This window comes from Embiotoca jacksoni, unplaced genomic scaffold, assembly GCF_022577435.1.
Source record: "Embiotoca jacksoni isolate LCO1_2020_lvr unplaced genomic scaffold, fEmbJac1.0.p SCAF_2, whole genome shotgun sequence".
Classification (NCBI taxonomy): Eukaryota; Metazoa; Chordata; class Actinopteri; family Embiotocidae; genus Embiotoca; species Embiotoca jacksoni.
This window is the reverse complement of record NW_027185340.1, coordinates 10,845,227-10,865,396: the sequence shown is the minus strand read 5'-3', so window position 1 is coordinate 10,865,396 and position 20,170 is coordinate 10,845,227. Positions and strand designations below refer to the sequence as shown.

The following is a 20,170-nucleotide window of genomic DNA, read 5'->3' as shown; positions in this document are numbered from 1 at the left end:
TGTAAAGCACCACACTTGCAGAAGGAGATTATTAACAAAATGCGGAAACATCCCCCGGAAAATGGCCTTTTCTTTACTCCACAGAAAACATGAAGCGGTGACCTTTTACGTGTCTGTTGGAGTTGCGAGTGACTTGCCCAAACAGGAGTCGGGTACCATGTTTACTGTCTCTTTGCACACTATGAGTGCTTTCCAAGTGCATCCTTCTGTATTCAAGGAATCCGTCATGACCCATTCGCACCCTTGTATCAATTGTGAATTATATTTTAACTGCAGGAAGTTTGACTTGGGCAGCAGGCTTGTATATTGACAGCTCTGCTTGGAATTCACTCTATAGGAAAGTGTGTTCTGCTGCAGTAAGTCTGCTGTGGGTGCTACAGCAGGGTCGACTGCTATTTATACTGTATCTCCTCTGCAGTGGCACTTCACTCCTCTCCCTCTGTACTCTTATTCACAGAGAAGATGAGAGGAGAGTTTGAAGCTACAGAAAGTTTATATTCTGCTCTGATGTTCTTTGATAACTATATTTATATGGTACAAGTCAAAGTTTTTCTTTACACTACAAATTTGATTCCTGTATGAATAGAAAACTCCCTGAGGCAGATTTGAAATTTTATCATATTAACTTTTTTTCTATTGCGACCCATAATCACAGTCATCCAAACCATCACTGTCATTGCTGTTTCCATCATTGTCATTGTAAAATCGTAAGTGTTCCAGTAAAACGAGTCTAAGTTAGGTTCTAGGTGAGCAGTGTGGCTGACGGCAGCAACTTTTGTTTGAAATATCAAGTTTACACAAATTCAACATGCAGAGAAGAAATTTACTGATGGACATTCAGTGTGGTCATACGTTTTTAGAAATATCCTCCTTTGAAGCTAAATAAGACTCGCCTTTTTCACTCCAAAGTTTTTAATTCAAACAGATCATTACAGATTGATTTTTTTTTTTTTTTCCATTGTACAATAAATGTGTAATCAGAGAAGCCTGATCACATTAGATGAGACGCATTGGAAGACTAGTTGGACCAAACATCGCATTACAAATGTAATAGATGTAAAACATCAAAACAAACATGCGTTTGATCTAAAAACACTAACAGGTGAGTGTGACACCTCTTCTTTCAGCTCTTTAGCCTCACACGTGTGACAACGTTATGCACATGGACATTCGTGTCGGCCTATATCTGTGTCACTTTCCAATACTGAATGCTTGGTTTCAGCCATAATGAGGCTTTTAAGTAGAAGCATGAGAAATGCACAGGGTGTTAAGGACAGGGACCGGCAGGGAAATCAGCTGTCAGCGGCCAGATACTTCCCTTCTTCTCATTAATTACTTTTGGGGAAAGATAGGTGGAGGCTAAATGAGTATTGATTGTGGTGGGCCAGTATAGGGCCAGTTTCACTGGCCTTTCCCACACGTCATTGCTTCTCCACATCCCCATTAAGTGGGAACAAGAGGGATCAGTGGCAAGCTGGGACCTTATTAAACAGAGGAGCGCAGAGTACCAGACGGGCTAGCCAGCACACAAACGTGACAGTGGGCCACACTTCTTCTTTTCACTTTGCGTCTGTCTGTCTGTCTTTTAATCCCCTTTCCGCTGCTTTAGTGCAGATTGTCGATAAAAGGACAAACGTTTAAATGTTGTTGTCAAACTTTGTCTCTCAAGGTTTCTTTGATTTGTTTAGTCTTTTGTTTTCCTGTGTTTCTTTCCTTACTTCTTTTCCCACACTCTCTTACCACACCTCCAAGCCACAGCTAGAGGGTAAAAATGGTTCAGAACTCACAGAAAGGTCTTATTCCTTTTCTCTTTTCCTTGCCACCTTCCCAGTCCCTGCTTTTGTTGCGTGACTGATGATTTTAATTACCTGTTAACTCCCTGTACTCAGCAGATACACATGATAAATGGTCCGGGAGGCTGTTGTAGCCACCATCTGGATGGGGCAAAGAGTCTTAGGAGCTTTTCTCTACTGTCATACTAAAGACAGCCACCACAGCAGGGGGAAGGGTTGCAGGTGTGCCCAGGGAGAACAAGAAACTGTCCCAGTTTAGATTCATTTGACAGCTATTTAGTGTCACAAGGGTCACATCCATTTTTCCTTTCTTAGACTGCAGGGAGCGACGATATGCTTCGAGAAGAAGAAGCCTATATCACCACAGGGGGAGAGATTGCTCCAGCAAATTGCAGCACTTTATATGGAGATTGTAGTAAAGGAGATGGAATAAGATGTGTGAAGCTACAGAGGCAATGGCAGGATGGATGCAAAGCCAGGCTTATGTACCCGATGACCAACGTGGTACATACTTAATCAGAAGCACGCAAAACATCTGAAGCAAATGTAGCTGCATAAGTGCAAGCATCACAGAAATTGCTCGGTGGACAGATCTGGACCCCACACAGGAAATGAACGCTTATTAATGTGAAAGACGTATGATTCCGAGACATAAAAGTATAGTATGTAATATCAATCAGCTCTCAGCACAGTTTAATCACTTTCACTTGTAATTTTTTTACATTTGTTTTTTTACATTTCTGTTTGTGTGCGATGTAAACAAATAAACAATGTGTTAAGAGAGTCAGGCTAGCTTCTCCCTCTTGCTCCCATGCAATAATATAAGCTAAGCTTTTTCCCTCCTGCATCTATACTCATGCTTGAAAAAGATGAACTATTTCATAAATATATACCACAAGCCCACTTTGGCTAATTATTTTAACCCAAACCTTCACCTTTTCCAAAACCTAACCGAGCAGTTATGGTGCCTAACTCTGACCAAACTGCATCTTTTATATGTTTACAGACAAACGGTAAAACTACACCCCCTGCTGTCCAAAGTCAACATCTACAGCAGCACTGCTGCAGTGGAAGATAACATTTACTGCGGTTTGTTTTCTGCACACAATATATTTAGCCTATACCACAAGGTTACAATTGTAACCATGACGACCAAGGTATGCCTGTGGCTGGTATTCTTCAACTGCTATATACTGTATGTTGTTTTGGTAGATAGCCTTTTCTGTTGTTTGAATAATTAAGATGTATTGGTCCTATAGATAGCGCTGAAAACACGAATGTATGTCAATTCGGGAGTCATTGAAAACAGATCCATTCTCTCGTTTTGGTATGAGGACGTGTTGAAGGTTCACATATTGCAAGGAGATCGTATTCCCAGATGGAAAGCATAGAGTTCGGTGCTAATTAGGCAGCAATTTCAGTCAAGCTGCGCTTGCCTGAGCTGTCATTTATTTGAGTCGGATTTCACAGCAACTCTCTATAATTAGACTTAAGCCCACCAGTTTACTTGGCTGTTGTCGGGTCTCTGTGGTGTCAGTATTTATGCTCGGAGTTCATAACACGGAGCAGATGACCCACAGTGCACTGACCTCCAGCATTAATGAAGTGTAATGATGATAGTCCCCAAAGCACAGCCTGGGTCCCTTCAGTTTTGTGTCATGGTTTGAAAAAGTAGCACACAAAACCCCGTTGACGCGTACATTCACACACATTTACACACAGACATTACGCATTCAACAAATGTGACATTGCTTCGAGTGATTACTTGATGTCCCAGCGGTAACGTTGGAGACGACTTCAATCCATTCATTCATTCCCTTCGTTCCCTGAAGCAACAAAGTGCTTCTGAAGCCCTCCATGTACTTGACATTGGCAGGAAGCGTTGGGAATTGAGTCCAATGGTATTGACTTGAACAAATTCAAACCAAATCAAATTGAATGCAGGCAGATTGAATACTTTTATGTTTACATAGCATGTGCATGAGTTGGTTCCTGTACATCTTTTCCTTCTATTCTCCCATGAAAACAAAAGACCGAATTTGGATCCGGCTTGAGACGAGCACCTTGAAAAGAGACTTATCAATATGGCGGTTATAAACAAGAGCATCCATATTGTGTATATGTGTTTCTCTTGTACTCTGTCTCTCTATCAGGATTGAATCAGTGGAGTGTTAGGACATCGTTTAAGCTCTCGCACAGCATCAATACTGGCTCTATTGATTTTTTTTAAACAGTTAATGGAAGCCTTTAGGGCAGGAAAGCTAATTAAAATCATATGCAGGTCAAGCTCATTTAAAGACTCCCCATTAGTTTATGTTGAGCTTAACCACGCTTGACTGGAAAATCCATCCATTGGGCATCGTAATTGACTGGTGCTTCTAATGGCTTTCCAGTGCTCCTGCGTCTCAAAGAAAGATAGTGAGTTCCTCTGGCAGATTTCATGCTGCAGCTTTAATATACAGAATCATTAAATACAATTGACGAGTGTCTTGTGTCCTCAAAGTGTGCTGTCGGTGCCTGGAGACAGTGTTGTATTTCAAAGGCAGGACGCCTTTGAAATACATGGCATCCATTCACTATTCATATAGAGGGGCAACATAACGCACTGAAGTATGTTTAAATTCTGTCTAATTATTATTATTAACTCTGTTTTAATGGGAACACATAGTGTCTATGCTTTTTTTCATGAGGCTTCTTCTTGATGGTGTCAATAAATGTCCATTATTGGGCTCTAAAAGCGTTTTTATGGCTACTGTTGTGACAGCTAACCAATATTTACAGTAATATTACCATGTACCATGTATATCCACTGTAGGGGGATTTTCACACAGGATATTTTTTTTTTCTTTCAATATGGGACTAATGCTGATAGCATCTTCAATTTGATTCTATTCTGAAAGTCCACACTCCTATAAATTATACAAAATAATCTGCTTCTAGATCACATCGGATACACTCACAATGTGAGCTTCAAAAACCAAACGGAGGCGAAATTATTATGAAAAGAATGACGCGTATCTGGGAGCATGATGATGTCCAAAGATCAAACAAAAGGTTTGTGTTTAACGTAGACCTTCCAGTCAGTATCTTATAACATAAAACATAAAAAAGAGCCCAAAAAACAAGTAATCAGAGACGGTGTGTATTTTGTATGACTGCTGTGGGAAGGAAAAGCTGAGTGTCGTAATGTGTTGTGTTTTGACAAGCTGCCACATTTCTACTGGCGATTACTTTCTGCCAGGCAGACAGCCTCGCTTCTCCAGGAACATTTCTTCTTTTTTTTTAAACACACGTGAGCTCTCAGCTCTGTCTGTGTGGGCACCTTTTGTTTGCATGTGGTTAATGCTGTTTCCACAACTCATGTGAGGCACGCGGCAGAAAGCCGATTTGAATCTGTGAGTCCGGAGGAGATTGTATTCAGGCTGTGTTTATTGTTCCCCATCAGCGGCCGATATGCTAACAGCAGATGCCAACAGTCTAGCTGTGTCTTAGTTTAATGCCTCCACAACATGACTCTACAGCCACAAACCACAGTTGTACCCAGCTGGCATAAGCAGCGGAGGAAACCCTGCGACGTCACAGCTTCAACAGAGTGGTTCATTAGACTGAGTTAGATCAGATAAAATCCCCCTGAGATTAATTTTCTCTGCCACCGAGGACAGACGGGGAAGAGGATATGAGCACGCTCTGAGTAAAATGGTCATATGAGAGGTAATATGTAATAATAACACCTAATAAGATGTCAGCAGCTTTGGCTTATTGTGTTTCTGAAAAAGTGAGGGTTTATTTTCTACTCCAGCTGCACAACACTCTTTATTTTTATTTTTTTTAAGATAAAATGTGCACACATGCGTGTACATACACATGTATGCAAACACACACACACACACACACACACACACCGTGCCCTTTGAGCTTCCTGATTATGTTAATATTATTATCTGCTCTCAGTCATGCATGACATTATGTTGTTCGGGTTTCACCAGCATTTCAGGCTACCTACCAAATTTTAAATGCCTATTAAGAAGGCGGTTATGAAGGAGAAGCCAAGCATTAAAATGACTGTTGCGCTATACTAGATCCTGCAGCGTACACCTCACCCCTCCAGCCATATTTCATCGGTCACCAAGTTTTGATTCGGTTAAAATTATTGACCTGAGTCGTTGGCTGCTCTGTTAACTGCATGTTTTAGTCATTTGCAAGCTTGGACGTGATGAGTTAGTCAAGTACATAATGGCCAAAGTGTTTTTGAAGTTGTTTTTTTTTTTTTTAATCCTATAAAGACCACAACACTGTGCAGACACCTTTGTCTTTATATATGAGGGTGGATCAATAAGTTGAGAGACTGCTCACATTGTGCATAAACGATGTGAAGCCCCGTGACATGCACGGAGCATGAGGAAGGTAAATGAGTAAGTGTTAAAAAAAATGTTGTCACTTGATCAGCATCAGTTCCTGAGTTATTTAGTGCTGGTCCGTGCGCATGGCGATTTCTCCGTTGACATGACCAGAGCGCGCACATCAGATTATCTGTCAAACTCTGGAAAACTGCAACGAAACCTAGAAAATGCTTCAGCAAGCCTACGGCGATGAAGCAGCTAGCCTGGAAAGGTGTTTTCTGGCGGAACGTCACTGTCAAAAAAAAAAAATCTAAATGTGCATCTGTTCAAACACGCAACTAGGTGGGTTTTCTTTGAGATTTGCGGGGTTGTGACTGTCAATTTGTCCTCCAGGTTCAGACTGTCAACACTTATTGTAGCTCTTCTTGGATGTTCTGAGGCATCTGTGACAAAACATTCAGTGCAAATGACCTGAACTGTGATGCGATGGCACCTTGGTTCTCCAATCTGACACTGTGCTGTTCACAGTTTCTCGCCCATAACAACACAATCAGCGCTCCCCACCATTCCTACTTTAATGTGTCAACTCTGTGCTACTTATTTCTGTTCACCAATAATTTGTCATAAACTTTGATGTGTGCTCTCTGCACAAGTTTTAGGTGTGTAAAACATCGCCGATGCACCCGGACCACTACTAACAAAAGCATTTGTAACTCAGGTGCTGATTTGGATCAAGTACTTACTCATTAGGTTTATACCCTCCTCCTCCTCCTCCTCTTCCTCTTCCCCCTCCCCCTCCCTACGTATCACAGTGCTACACCTTGTTCATGCACAACAAGAGCAGTTACTAAACTTACTGATCCACCCTTGTACATACAAACGACATGTGCCTCTCTCTCCACAGTTTCGTTTTTATTTAAAGTTGTGTACAGGCCTTGCGGTGAGAGTCAGTTTGACATACAGGAGCCTTCATATAGAACACAGGTCATAGAATTTTTACTAAATAGGATAAAGACTCAATGTAGTGAATGCAAACATGCGTCTTTAATGTTTGAACTCCAACACAGTGTGTCTCCCATCCCCTTTTCAAACAAGTTTAAAAACCTCTCCTACGTGGATTCCTGCTCTCCAATATACTGATAATCAGTTGCTTTCCATTCTAAACCGAGAATGAAATTTGAAGACGTGCAGAAAAAGGAGCAGAGTACAAAAAGTAAAGGGATGAAGCTGTTCACTTTCAGCTTATTGTAAAAGATCAGTAGCAGTAGGTCTCTTGGCATCTGGCTAACAAGCTCAAAACCCTACAGCCCACAACTCTATTCTCGTCTAACACCCGACCCCTAGCCCCAATACTCTCTTCCATAACCCTTAAACCTTAAATCCCATCCTGGAGCCCTCATCTTTTCCCTAAACCCAAAGCATCCATCCCCTAAAACCCATCCTCAGTCCAAGCAAGAACTGCTATCAGCTTCCCAGGACACTCTATCGTAGGATAAATGTCACCGTTTCACTTTAAATGCACGAGGAAAACAGGCCTACATTTTATATCCGCATAATGAGTCAAGTGTGTAACATTAGATGATATAATATATAATAATGACTCTCAGAGCAGTTACATCTGCTGACTTCTCTTGGGAGCTCGGTGGAATTATTTACCCAGCAGAAAATTTATAGAGCAAAGCTAATGCAATTCATTCCAAGAAGAGAAGATGTGGCTTATTCAACTTATTTGAAATTGAAACAACATGATCATCTGGGAGAGGGAAATAACTATGTGGCTGCTTTTCACAGGGACTTGAAAGGACTTAAGTCCAGTTTGAAATGGAATAGTTGAGTGTCAGCATGAATGTGTGATGATAATTACTAACAAGGCGGACAGGTTCTGTTGTAGCAGATAGCATCAACGTGCACTGGCTGCACCATGGAGAAACTCCTCGCTCTGTCTTCAGCGTGTATTCTTATTGCACTTATTCTCCACAGATCAACAAGACAGAGAGTCTTTGGCACCACACCGGTGGCTCTGTGAGGATGTACTCAGGCCTGAAGGGTACATCAGTGGGAACATCAGCACGGATTTACAATGACAGAGTTAGCATGCTGATTTTTAGCACGTGGTCATCATCGTAATTCAGCATGCCAGCACTTGTTAATTGGCATACAGCTGAGGTTGATGGAAATGTCATTAATTTTACATGTATGTGGTCAATGAAGAACAAGTCACCTGTGCTCAATGCGTTGCAACTTAATTCCAGTGTAATTAGTTACTCCTTAACCACACTAAATGACCGACAACAGAAACAACGCAGCTGAGAAGTAATAAGCAAATTGTTTACAGACATTAAGTAAAACTCAATCAGCATCATCATCTCAATTATAATATTAACCTCCTGCCGTGTACTTTTCCACACTGTGACAATGCCTCATGTTTACTGTACTCTCCTGCTCGTTACAGTAATTCTACAAACAATAACATTTCAATAGTAATAGGATTTTATGACATAAAAAGAAAAAGAATCTGCTTTCCATAAGTAACCTTCAACCACTCTGTTTGCCCTGAAAAATATATAATTTAGAATTGATTTGCTCTGTTATTGTCTTCTCTGAGGTCTGTTTGTTTGGGCTGTTAGAAATGCAGATTTATCGGAGGAGAATGGTGCATTCATGTGAAATAGTTGACTTGTTAATTACGTTCATCTTTGCAGCTGCTTCTTGTTCACAGTTACACACGCTTTGTACACTGTTTGTGCAAAAGCATCTCGTGCCAACGTGTAACCTCAGGAACGTTTCTCAACAGTTTCACTGGAGTCAGGATATTCAAAAGAACGTCTGTGTGTTGTGTTTACCAACCAGGTCCGTCTCTAGTGGGGACTCTGAAGAAGGACTGGGCTTCTCCAAACAGCATCGCTCTCTCCTGGCAACAACCTGGACAGACAACACTTCCAATCCTCGACTACGAGATCAAATATTATGAGAAGGTACAGAAGTACTCTGTAATTCCAAGTTGATATCCCATTTTAAGCTGACTACATAATTCCGTTATGCTTCTGTTGGATGATTTTATGCACAAGATACCAGAAAATTATGCAGAACATCTTTTCAGTCCAACTACAACAGCCGGTGTGTCTGTATTGGAAAAAAGAAATTGTTTTAAAGATTATCTGTCATTGGTATTCCTCAATGTGATCATAAGGGTTTATAAGTCCATCACTAAAATGTGACTAGAGGGCAGTCCTTGTGTAATCAGCAACCGCCTTAGTGACTGAGATGGTGAATGAGACACTAATCAAAAAAAGCAGCCAAGTGTTTACTTCAACTTTGATGTCGGTAAATCTAAATCATATTTTAAATACTTTTTGACCCCATTTATCCAGAAAAAGTATCCCTGACGAGTGTGTCAACGTTTTAAAAAAACATGTTTAAAATCTGCTCTGAATTGCTAAGATTGTTTCGATCGTCCCTCCGCTCTCTCCCACAGGAACACGAGCAGCTGAGCTACTCGTCGACGCGCACCAAGGCCCCCAGTGTGATTGTCTCGGGTTTAAAACCAGCAACGTGGTACGTCTTCAGCGTACGCACTCGCACACCAGCTGGATACAGCTCCTACTCCCCGAAATATGAATACGAAACGACCGGAGACTGTAAGTACCTCGGAGCATCTATCCATCTGTCTTTAAACATGTGCTTGTACATCTGCCGTTGACAGTTTTATCTGCACTGCATCTCACTCGTGTAAACAATTACCTAAGATTTGGGACTTGGTTTGGGATAAATATCAAAATGTGTCTATGTTAGGCTAAAAGATAAAAGTGCTGTTTTTTTTGCATGACAGCAGGTAGTTGAATTTTGAAGGTGATGTACACAGAGATCATGTAGAGTGATGGCAGCAAACTCTTAAGGTCACATTGGGATGAGTCTGGTGAAAAGGATCAGCCATTCATTTTCAGTCCACTCTGTATGAACAGAGCACAAGCAGCCACAGAATCCATCAACAGATTGATGGACTGTATCGAGGCCAGTTAAGCGATTTTCTTTTGCATCACAATAATAATTTGTCATTTGGCCTGAATTTCAGCTTAAACTATGTGTTACTTTCCTTGTCTTCAAGTCAGTAAGTCACAGTTTGGAGGTGCTTGCTGCAACCAACAGTTCAGGGTCAAATGAAGTTCATGTAGCCTGGAGCAGCACCCGGGGCAGCCTGCAGCGTGAGCTCAACAGCACATATTAAACCTGGATATGAGACCACCAACACAAGCTTCCATAGGAGGATTCTTACCAGAGAGTTTTTGATAAGATCCTCGGAAATGTACCCAAGGAGGAAATCAAAGCAATTATTTACAAAATCACTAAAACCTAGAACATCACGCCTCCACTTCCATGTGTCAATCAGATCTGCTAAATAGAAACTCACAATTATGTCTCAACAGGAAATATAAATGTCAGAAACACAATTCGCAGTTTTTTGCTCAACAGAACTTTGTGTACATTAACTTCCAACCCATATATACTCCTACACAGCTTTCTGAATGTGCATTTCTCTGTCCCCTCCACAAAGACTTAACTCATCTAATTATTACTATGTATTACATTGGAGTGGATTAACTGTTAACGGTTACATGCAGTGTTTCAAATTTGACACCTAAAAAGCCATGTTTTGCAAAACACTACCAAAATAATTTTCATGATTCCTATGTTTGAACATAATATAATTTGTATTTTCTAACCATATTTTGTTATTAAAATGTTGTTAAGAAAAGAAGGTCAAAAAGAAGATATGTTTGACAATGATTTTAAATATCTATAATTCCTATGCATTTAAACATAGAAAAATGTTATTATATAGCTGCATCCAGCTTTATTGAAATGCTTTCTTTACAAATGAGATGTATGCGGACAGCATACCACACAGTCCAGACTTCTTTTGATGCAAAATATGCCAAAGACAAAGCAGGTTAATCATTTTAAGTCTACGAAAACAATGTTACATTTTAGTTGCAAATAAAGAAGAGAAATTCTTGTAAATCTTTTTTGTTGTTGTCGTTAGATATGTTGAAATGCACCCAGACTTAATTTGTAATTACTGATAAACCTCCCACTGAGATAATGCTACTGCCAGAACATTTGGCACCAATGCAGTGTGAATTTCATACAGCTCGAATCCGCAACCCCTGAACGCTTTAAAGGTCACAATATCAGTTGCAACGGCAATTGAAAAATTGAATACAATCAACAAGGGAATCGGACAGTCCAGCCTTGATGTTTGGTGAATTTTGAATCAATGTTTTGTGTGTGAGAGAGAGTAGTAGCTTTATTGCAAATCTACTCATAAAACACAAAAGTGCAGCTGCTCTTTTATACCGGGTCAGGTATTGTTGAGGGGTGATTTGGCTTCACAGTTGCCCTCTCCCTTCCAAAGCTGCAGAGCTTTGCTTTATCTGTGGATCAGAGGGTGCTTGGCCAAGCCTTTGTACTGCCTGGCCTTTTATCTGAAAGAGAAAGCAGATTTGGCCCCTGTCGCTGTCTCCGTCTCTGTCAGTGCGTCTGTCCGCCTGTCAGTCACTGTCACTGCGCTCATTTTTCCATCCATCTGTGTGTCTCTCTGTCACTTCCGCCTCTCTCTTTCTCTCCAGTTTGTCTCTCTTCTGTCATCCGTTTCCTCATCCCTCATCTCGCCTTCTTCATCCTGTCCTCCGCCGCCCTTCTCTCTCCATCTCCACACACACACACACACACACACAAATCTCATTACAGCAGCCTCAGTCCAACTCATCTGTTTAGTTTAGTGATGTGAAGAGTGTGTGAAGCTGACGACAAGGAGAGTGTATGATCTCACCACTGCCACTTTCACCGTCCCTCCTTCTTAGTAATCTGTAATTACTTTTACCAAGCAAAACACACGCACACACTCTTGACAACCCCTATACACATACGCTCATGGCTTTACACTCACACACACACACACACACACACACACACACACACACACACACACACCTACCACATACTATATAAACCCACTGGAGCCCCGCTCATCGGGCTAGCGGCCATGCACCGTGATCTCCAATTCATATTCATTAAGCATGAAATATTATAGAAATAAGTTTGGTAATAGCAATCATCTTTCAATTATCTGGGATTCGTTAGCTTTGTGACAAGACACAGAAAAGGGAAAATCATGAATATCAAATGGGCCCAGTTTAACCAAATGATCATGGACTAAATCACAATTTCATGAATGAATAATATTAATTAAACCGCAGCAGGCAAATGAATCATTCTAGTACGAAAGCTGACAGTTTTTTTTATTTATTTTTCTTTTCGTTACAAAGAGCTGATCAAACATCTCTCAATGAGATCTGCCCATCAAGAGCGCTTGCACAGTCTGTGTATGGTGCATTGATGGAGGAGAATTTTTAAGATGTCAAATGAAAATCTTCTATTTCTTCTCACTTTATTTTGTAACCCATCCTCTTTCCTCTTTTCCATTGTCCTCTGGTTGTTCTTCTTTCCCTGTTTTCCATATTTTCTCCATCCATTTTTTATCCCGACATCTCTCCAACCAACATTTCTTCTTCTCCTCCTCTACCTTCAGCGTCAGACATGGCTTCTGATCAAGGCCAGGTGTTAGTCATCGTCACTGCAGCCGTTGGTGGTTTTACCCTTCTTGTCATCCTTACGCTCTTCCTCCTCATCACTGGAAGGTAAGACAAATTAATTTCCCTTTTCCTAAGTTTGTGCACAATTAATATTTCACAGCATTTCACAGTTTGGTTTAAGTTTGAACTGGTGTCTTCCCAGTGTGTGAAGGTTAAACTACACTTTCAAATCTGCCCTACTGGTAGCAATAGTGTAGATTATTTTCTTTGAAGACAATCATGGGCTGTCAGTTACGTTTTACGGTAATATCCCGTTATGGTTTGAAGGGTGTTGCAGAGGTGTTTCAGAAAAGAGATGTGAATGCTGGCAACTTTATTCAAAAAATATTGATGCTAGCTTTAAAAAGTCCTCACTGGTCTCACCGTAGTGAGTTTTATTCATTCCGGAAGACATTGTTATGCTTTCTTTTTTACTTTTGGCTTTACAAGATAAATCAAATGCTCAACAATGACAAATGACTTTTTTATACTGCTGCAATGTTGACAGAGGGAGGTGGCCAGGGCGGATAGGTGTGTCAACCAAATGTGAGGTGTTCCCATCATTCATAAACCCTGCACCTCACATGTTAGTGGATTACACGAGCTAAAAATTCACAGTCTAATTTTTCCCCATCGTGGTTTCTCTAATAATAAGCACTTTTCATCACATTGGTGTATGTTCAAGGAGGAATTGTCCTGATACATTTTTGACAGTTGTTTGATGCCCTGAAAAGCGTGTATGTCGTCATGCTCTGACGCTTTGAATAAAGTTCTCATGGAAGCACCTGCGGACCTCAGTTGGACGATCATACATAAGAATGTTGAAGGACTGTTCCTTGTCTTAAAGCCTGAAGCCCGAGGCTATTCTGTGACATTTCCACCTAAAATGAAATATACAACCCTAAAGTTTGTTAGTAACAGCTTCAAAACTGTAAGGCCAACATGAACAACCTTGTGATGGATAAGAGACACTTGGAATTATTTTGAAATCCAATAAATCTCCTTGTCCATATCACCAGGCCAGGGTGACAATTGAAAGACGCCAACCAAAAATGAAAACCGCTATGGTAAAATCAATAAAATGGACACTAAATAACAACCTTGTAACAATGAGTCAGAAAAGACTGATGTTATTGAACCGATCTCAAAAATTGTCGACTGCAAATGTAGCCCAACAAATTAGTCCCAAATTGCGACAACAATTTTCCAGCTAGCATGCGGTTTGTTTTAATGGTGAGATGAGAGGAAGAAGAGCATTGCTGTCTGTAAATGAGGAATTGTTTTTGTTAATGATGCAAGTTTATTTTCCGAAATTCGACTTTGTGTCTTAATACTTTCAGCAGAGCTTCTGTTGAGGACATTTTTTGCAAAATTGTTTGCAGAATTTAGCAAAATTACAAGTTCTTTCAAATATTGGGGACATTGTTTGAATTTGCTTGAATCACTGAATTATGTGTGAATTTTGGAATTTGTATGAATTTTGGAATTTGCGTTAAATATAATAACAATTATATAACACACGTGTGTATATATACAGAACAATTTCCTAGAGGTACTACCGACAGTACCACAGCACAGTTTAACAGGTGTTTTCACTCATAAGGCTGATCAGACCTCTTGATTGACGTGTAGGGAAGAGCAATTTGTGAGTCTCATTAGTTCATGAAGTATGTTGACTTTAGATAATTACTGCATCTGCTCAGTCACCTTTAAGTAATAATAAGGAGAGCTCGAAGCCAGATGAACTCACGTGTGTATCTGCAGATTCTTCAATGGTCAGAATGCAACTGCACCTCATCTAAAAACTCAAATCTATAACAAGATTTAGGCAACATAGATATAAAGTTTAAAGCACCTCACTTTCTTAAATGAACAATGACCAACCTCAGGTGCAGATAACTTGTTCTCCATTGTTTGCCCTGCGGTAGGTGTGTACCATATTTTGAAAGATACTGTAAATGGGCCTCTTTAACGGCACACATTTTGACTTCACATGGCGGGAAAAGCACAAGTGCAGTTAATACCGTTAAGGAGGACTCTGATCCATTTAAGTGTGACTGTAAGCTTCATATTCCTTGGCTTACAGTAATGTATGCGTTCAATATTTCCTCCAGGGCATTGGCCAAACCTCACACTACAATTTACTTCAGCAATTGCCTTTGGACACAGGATACCACTTAAAGCAAGAGAGGGAAAAGACATCTTACGGAAGTGTAAGCTGTGAGGTGTGCACACATTTATTTTAAGAACCCCACACCTTTATGCTGTGAATGAAGGTGTGCTGTTACATTCCTGTGTAGTGACTCACACGAATTCTCGTCAATTGTGCAGCCAAGCAGGAATCATCCTTTTTTGAACAGACTAGATTATTAATAATTACTATTATTGTGTATTACATTACATCCACTGCTTTTGAGCTGTCTTGCCCGAACAAGACACTGTATACCCTTTGTAATGGAGGATGCCGACACGCATACTGACACGCACAGAAATATTCAGAGAAGGAAGAAAGTTTGTCTGCCAATACACACACACAACCAGTCTGTGTTTATGTACATGTACATGTGCGTAGGTGCGTAACTCTGCAAGAGAGAAATAAACAACACTCTACACACTTTATTTCAGAAGTGTGAAGTTGAAGAGGCTCAGAGACTAAATAATTTGCCATTTCACCGTGAAGATACTGAACAAAAAATAAATGGAATACCTCACAAACTCGGGCAGAAATATTCAACAGCACAAATTCATGGACTGTCTCACATAAAGCACATCCTTTTTATATTTTTGCTGGTTTTTCAATCGGGATTTATAGGGCCATGTTCAAATGCAGAGAGCAATGCATGTATTTACAGTACTCATATTTCAGAAGTAATACAAAAGTATGGCTGCATTCAAAAGTAAATAAACAACAAAACAATAGATGAAATTGGTGGATTAAAAATAAACAGTTTTTAAAATAGGCAACTTTTTCTCTGTTAATGCTTTGGTTAAAATAAACCTCCCATGTTTCCTTTTTACTTTTAGAATTGGCTGACAAAGTACTTGGAGGTATTTGTCGCAGGGTCTGTAACTGATATACCAAACCCTGAAGTTGTGAGACAGAAATGTGAGGCAGACTGAGGAAGATGAGCCAGCTCCTTTCCCTGGCGGGTCATTTTGGCCTGGCCAAAATGATGGTTTTGCCCAAATGTTTGTATCTCTTCCAGCACATTTTAATACTCCTTCGACAACTTAATTTCCTCTGGGGCAGCAAGCCTGCAGAATTAAGAAAAGCTTTGTTACAATTTCCCAAAAATATGGGAAATTTTGCCAAACTACTAAACTTACTAAGGGACTTTTAATATCCAGAATATTGTACATTGTTTGCTCAACTGGCACGATAATATCCCAGCAGGGAAAACGTGGAGCACACTTTTCCCATCTGGTCTGTGTGAAATAGAAAAAAATCTGAATCGGACCCGTCAATCAATCCTATCAAGAGATCTAATCATGCAAAGAACATGGAAACAGCCGTGCAGGCGCAGCAGTGGTATGCACGGCCTTCAGAAAACGTTAACATTCAGAACTCAACAGTGATGTATATGAGCGCCAAACATAATCAAATCAAACACCTCTCTGATTTAATGAATATATTGAACGCATGAAAAGCAGCATCAATAAAAGGGACTCTATGGAGCGCCTATAATAACACTGAATTCCTTGATCTCATATTTACATGCAAGTACTGAGACGTCTTCCTCCTTCAATAATCTTCTGTTACCAGATGTAAGTGTTTCAAAAGCCTTTCATATATTGTACAACTGAAAGTGTTTCCATAATGAGAAACAGTTTGATATTTTTTGATGGTATTTTACAGTTTAGATATATAGTTTTAAAATGGCAAGATTTTGCAGCAGAATTCAGAATAAGCAACAAAAATGAAAGTTTGCAAGCACGAGACGGGAGCGGGGTACAAATAGTGTGAACTTATTGTCTCTCGAGGGACTCGGCTCACAATCTAGTTAGCTTGGAGTTACAAAGTGTGAGGGTCAGGTGCTTCTGAAAGCGTTTTTTTTTCCCCGCAATCCGTTTTCACGTTGTTGCTATTTTTGTTATTTGTTTATTTTGTTTTTTGAAACAACATTCTCAACATCAGTGATCATAGAAACATGGGATGTTTCCAGATGATTTAACTATCTTACAAGAATCTGTAAAGGATTCTACTTTGAATTATTTCAACTTTAATTTCGGAAAAATCCCGTCTTGTCCATTTTGACATGGACGGGTCGAATACAGTACTCGTGTTCTTCAGCCACTGTTGCCATGGAGAAGAGGATTAGCAAATGTAAAGCCATTTTTCATTACAGCTCAGAACAAAACACAGCGGCATACTGTAGCTGCTGATCTCACTCACAGTTGACCTTCATCACGACAGGCATTTTGACTTGTCATTACAGGGAAATCAAAGGTGGATTAACGATGGCTGCCTTCCACTTATGGGAGGTCCTGCTTTTGTGTGTGTTGGCTCATGGTCATAGTTTACTGGGACCCTTTTACACTGTAACACAGCCAGCATTAATGCTTTAGTGCTTTTTCTTCAACAAGTCAAGACGTCCCAGAATTTAAAAGTGACCCGATGTAGTGATTTTTAGTTTCATTAACACCATCGTCATCAGCTTCTGCTCGCTGTTAGAAACACACGATAGACCTTTAAGCTTCTTGATTGATTTTGGATTGACCGATTGAGCACTCAGAAGTCGCAGACTGTAAACATGTCCCTGAAAGTTTAGATTTCCACTTTTAAATAAAAAAAATAATCTGTTATGCTGTTTCAAGCTGTAGAAGTGCTTTAACCGTGAGTCAAGTAATATTTTTCTATGGTAAAATGAATGGCCCTTTTATGTCAGAAGAACTGCAGTTTGCAATTTTATACTTGTATATTCGTTTCAACGCTGAAGTTTGCCGTTTGCCAGAGAATTTCCACAAGTGAGCTGAGATCTTCAGAGCTATGAGATCAGTTCTTTAACAGAAAAAGGTGTGCCAATTTACAGTGAAGGGCTTTTTTGTTCGTGGAATTCAAAGAAATTTTAAGTCCATTACCTTTAAGGGGAAAAAAGGTGGAAAGTAGCTGCTTTACAAGAATTTACTGTGTATTGTTTTCTGCATGCGATCTCAGCGTGTGTAGGAGGGTCTGTGTTCCTACTTTATTAAAATCTCACACACACATCAGGTGCAAAAGCTAAAGCAAGTCATTTAGGTTTTTTTTTGTGTTGTGTAGCACAAGAACGACTTTTCTTTTTTTTTTGCCGACTGCAACTAAATCAGATATTGCAGAGTTGGGAGTGTTTTTTTACTCTATCACAAGCTGTCATATCTACAAACCCTCTGCCCTGTGTAGGAGGGACTTTCACTCTCTTTCAGTTTCAAAAAAAGCTCCAAATGTACTTGAGCTGCCTGAGAAAGATGAGCGTTTTCACTCACGCGGCCCTCAGACGTAGGTTCGTGCAGCACAAGTGAGGATATAAGAGGACCTGCTGTATGTGGAGGGCTTCGCACCTGGGTGCCCTAAAAGCTTCCTGAATTTTCATCTACTGTATGTTTGCATCGGCTCACGCGAAATTTGAAGAGTGAGAACTTCTACAAACAGTCATGATTGCACAGATGTAACGCAGCTGAAGAGTTTTACATCATTATCCTTGAATTGTCAATCTCTGCATCATTTTCTTTATATCTTCTTTCATCCGTTGTGTCTTCTGTGCTCGTTGTAGCCTCTGCAGCAGAGTGATGTGCTGCAGTGAGGTGAATGTGAGGGATGTTAGAGCAAGAGAGTAGTGGTTTAAATTACACCGATGCTGTGCTTGGGGCTCTGAGCCGGGTTGGTCTACTGTGATGTGTGGGTGTGTAAAGAGCTCGTGAATATGTGTGTGGATATGTATGGCAGCAATGCTCAACGGGCCAGAGAAGAGTGGAAGAAGCCAAGGTCTTTGTGTATGTGTCTGTGTGTGCGGCCTCTTTACCACATGAAAGCCGGTGAGACAGAGGGATAGGCGGATAAAGGGGATCAGAGGATAGGACTGGAAAAGACCGATAAAGGCACATGTCACCATTTCTTTAATGAACAGCTTGAACCCATCAGCAGAGGTCAACAGTAGCTTTCCAAATCCCCTTCTTGTCCTCTCTGCCTGTGTTACCCGCCATGTTATCTGCTCTGTCTATCAGTGTCCAGGATCCCACAGACTTCACTTAGCCCGAGCCAGGTCCGGCAACCTGGGGCTCGTAGCCCTCTGACACCTGCTCTAATCTGGCAACCCGGATTATGTTAAATCTTCAAAGAGAAGGAGGCTCACATGTGATCACATGAACCCACACACACTCATGCAAGCGAGCGCTTACTGTCACTTTCTCCTCTGGTACGGCGCACTAGTGCGTTTTTCACCTCAAACTTCTTCAGTCACACCCTGAATTGTCCCTTCAGTGTTTCCACTGTATTTGGCCATACATATTCTCTATCATACTGGGGAGGTTGTTTTTGTTGATTAGCATAGTTACTGAAGAGGCACTCTTGCCTCACATCACGTCTGAGACGGGGGGAATTTATTCTTTAAGAAAAATCTGAAATCTCCTGCATAATTCATGAGGAAGCTGATCAAACTCAGGCAGTGGAAAATAAATCGGTCATAAAAAGGGAGAAATCAACTCTTAAACCTCCTCCTATTTCTTAAAGCTGCACCAATCAATAATTTAATATGAGCAGTTCAATGTAAAAGGTGTCACTTGTGTCACAGATATACACAGATCACCCGACTCTGCAGTTCCTCTCTGCTCTCTTTTAGCTCCATCCATTATTGTAAGAGAACTTGAAGCACACAGCTGAGCCTCTTCCGAGATGCGTCTCACAAGCCGGTTTAAGTAAGTCTCTTATGGGCTTTGAACAACCCCTAAAAAAGGTTCAGTATAAAAGAGGTCCAACATAACCAAAAAAAAGTGAAGTTGTTGCAGCAAAAATTACTAAAGAAAAGAAAAACACATCCAACATCCTGAACAAACAACAGAAGCCTGATGGGCCGGCAAAAATGAAGAAGGGGTCGTAGGATCTGGTGTCTTCCATCCAAACCACCGAAACCAGCATCAGAACTAGGCCTTTGAAAAATGTGAAAACTCTGAATCATTCGGTCGCAGAACTGCTACTGCTGCAGTGACCGGACGGTGGTGGAGAGAGCGAGCCGAGGTTCCCGCCCCTTCTTTGTTGGTTTCCACTCAATCAGATCAAACCAGATACACCTGATGGGAGAAGAGAAGACATCATGAGTCAAGGATCATGTATACATCATAACCAGAGTGTAGATCTCGGCGCACTCAGCTGGCTGTTGGCTCGTTTGGTCTCATAAGAGCTGAGTAGGTGAAGACCGTCCGCCGTGTCGTACTT

At 40.6% G+C, this 20,170-nt stretch overlaps 1 protein-coding gene across 3 annotated transcripts in view; it reads left to right on the top strand.

The window, feature by feature from the left end:
- Positions 1-20,170, top strand: part of LOC138201224 (ephrin type-A receptor 6-like) — a 163,925-nt gene that overhangs the window by 121,501 nt on the left and 22,254 nt on the right. For all 3 annotated transcript variants that reach the window (XM_069154533.1, XM_069154532.1, XM_069154531.1), the window contains exons 6-8: positions 8,984-9,108; positions 9,609-9,771; positions 12,723-12,831. In XM_069154533.1, coding sequence (XP_069010634.1) covers positions 8,984-9,108; positions 9,609-9,771; positions 12,723-12,831 — 397 coding nt within the window. The remainder of the gene's footprint in view (positions 1-8,983; positions 9,109-9,608; positions 9,772-12,722; positions 12,832-20,170) is intronic.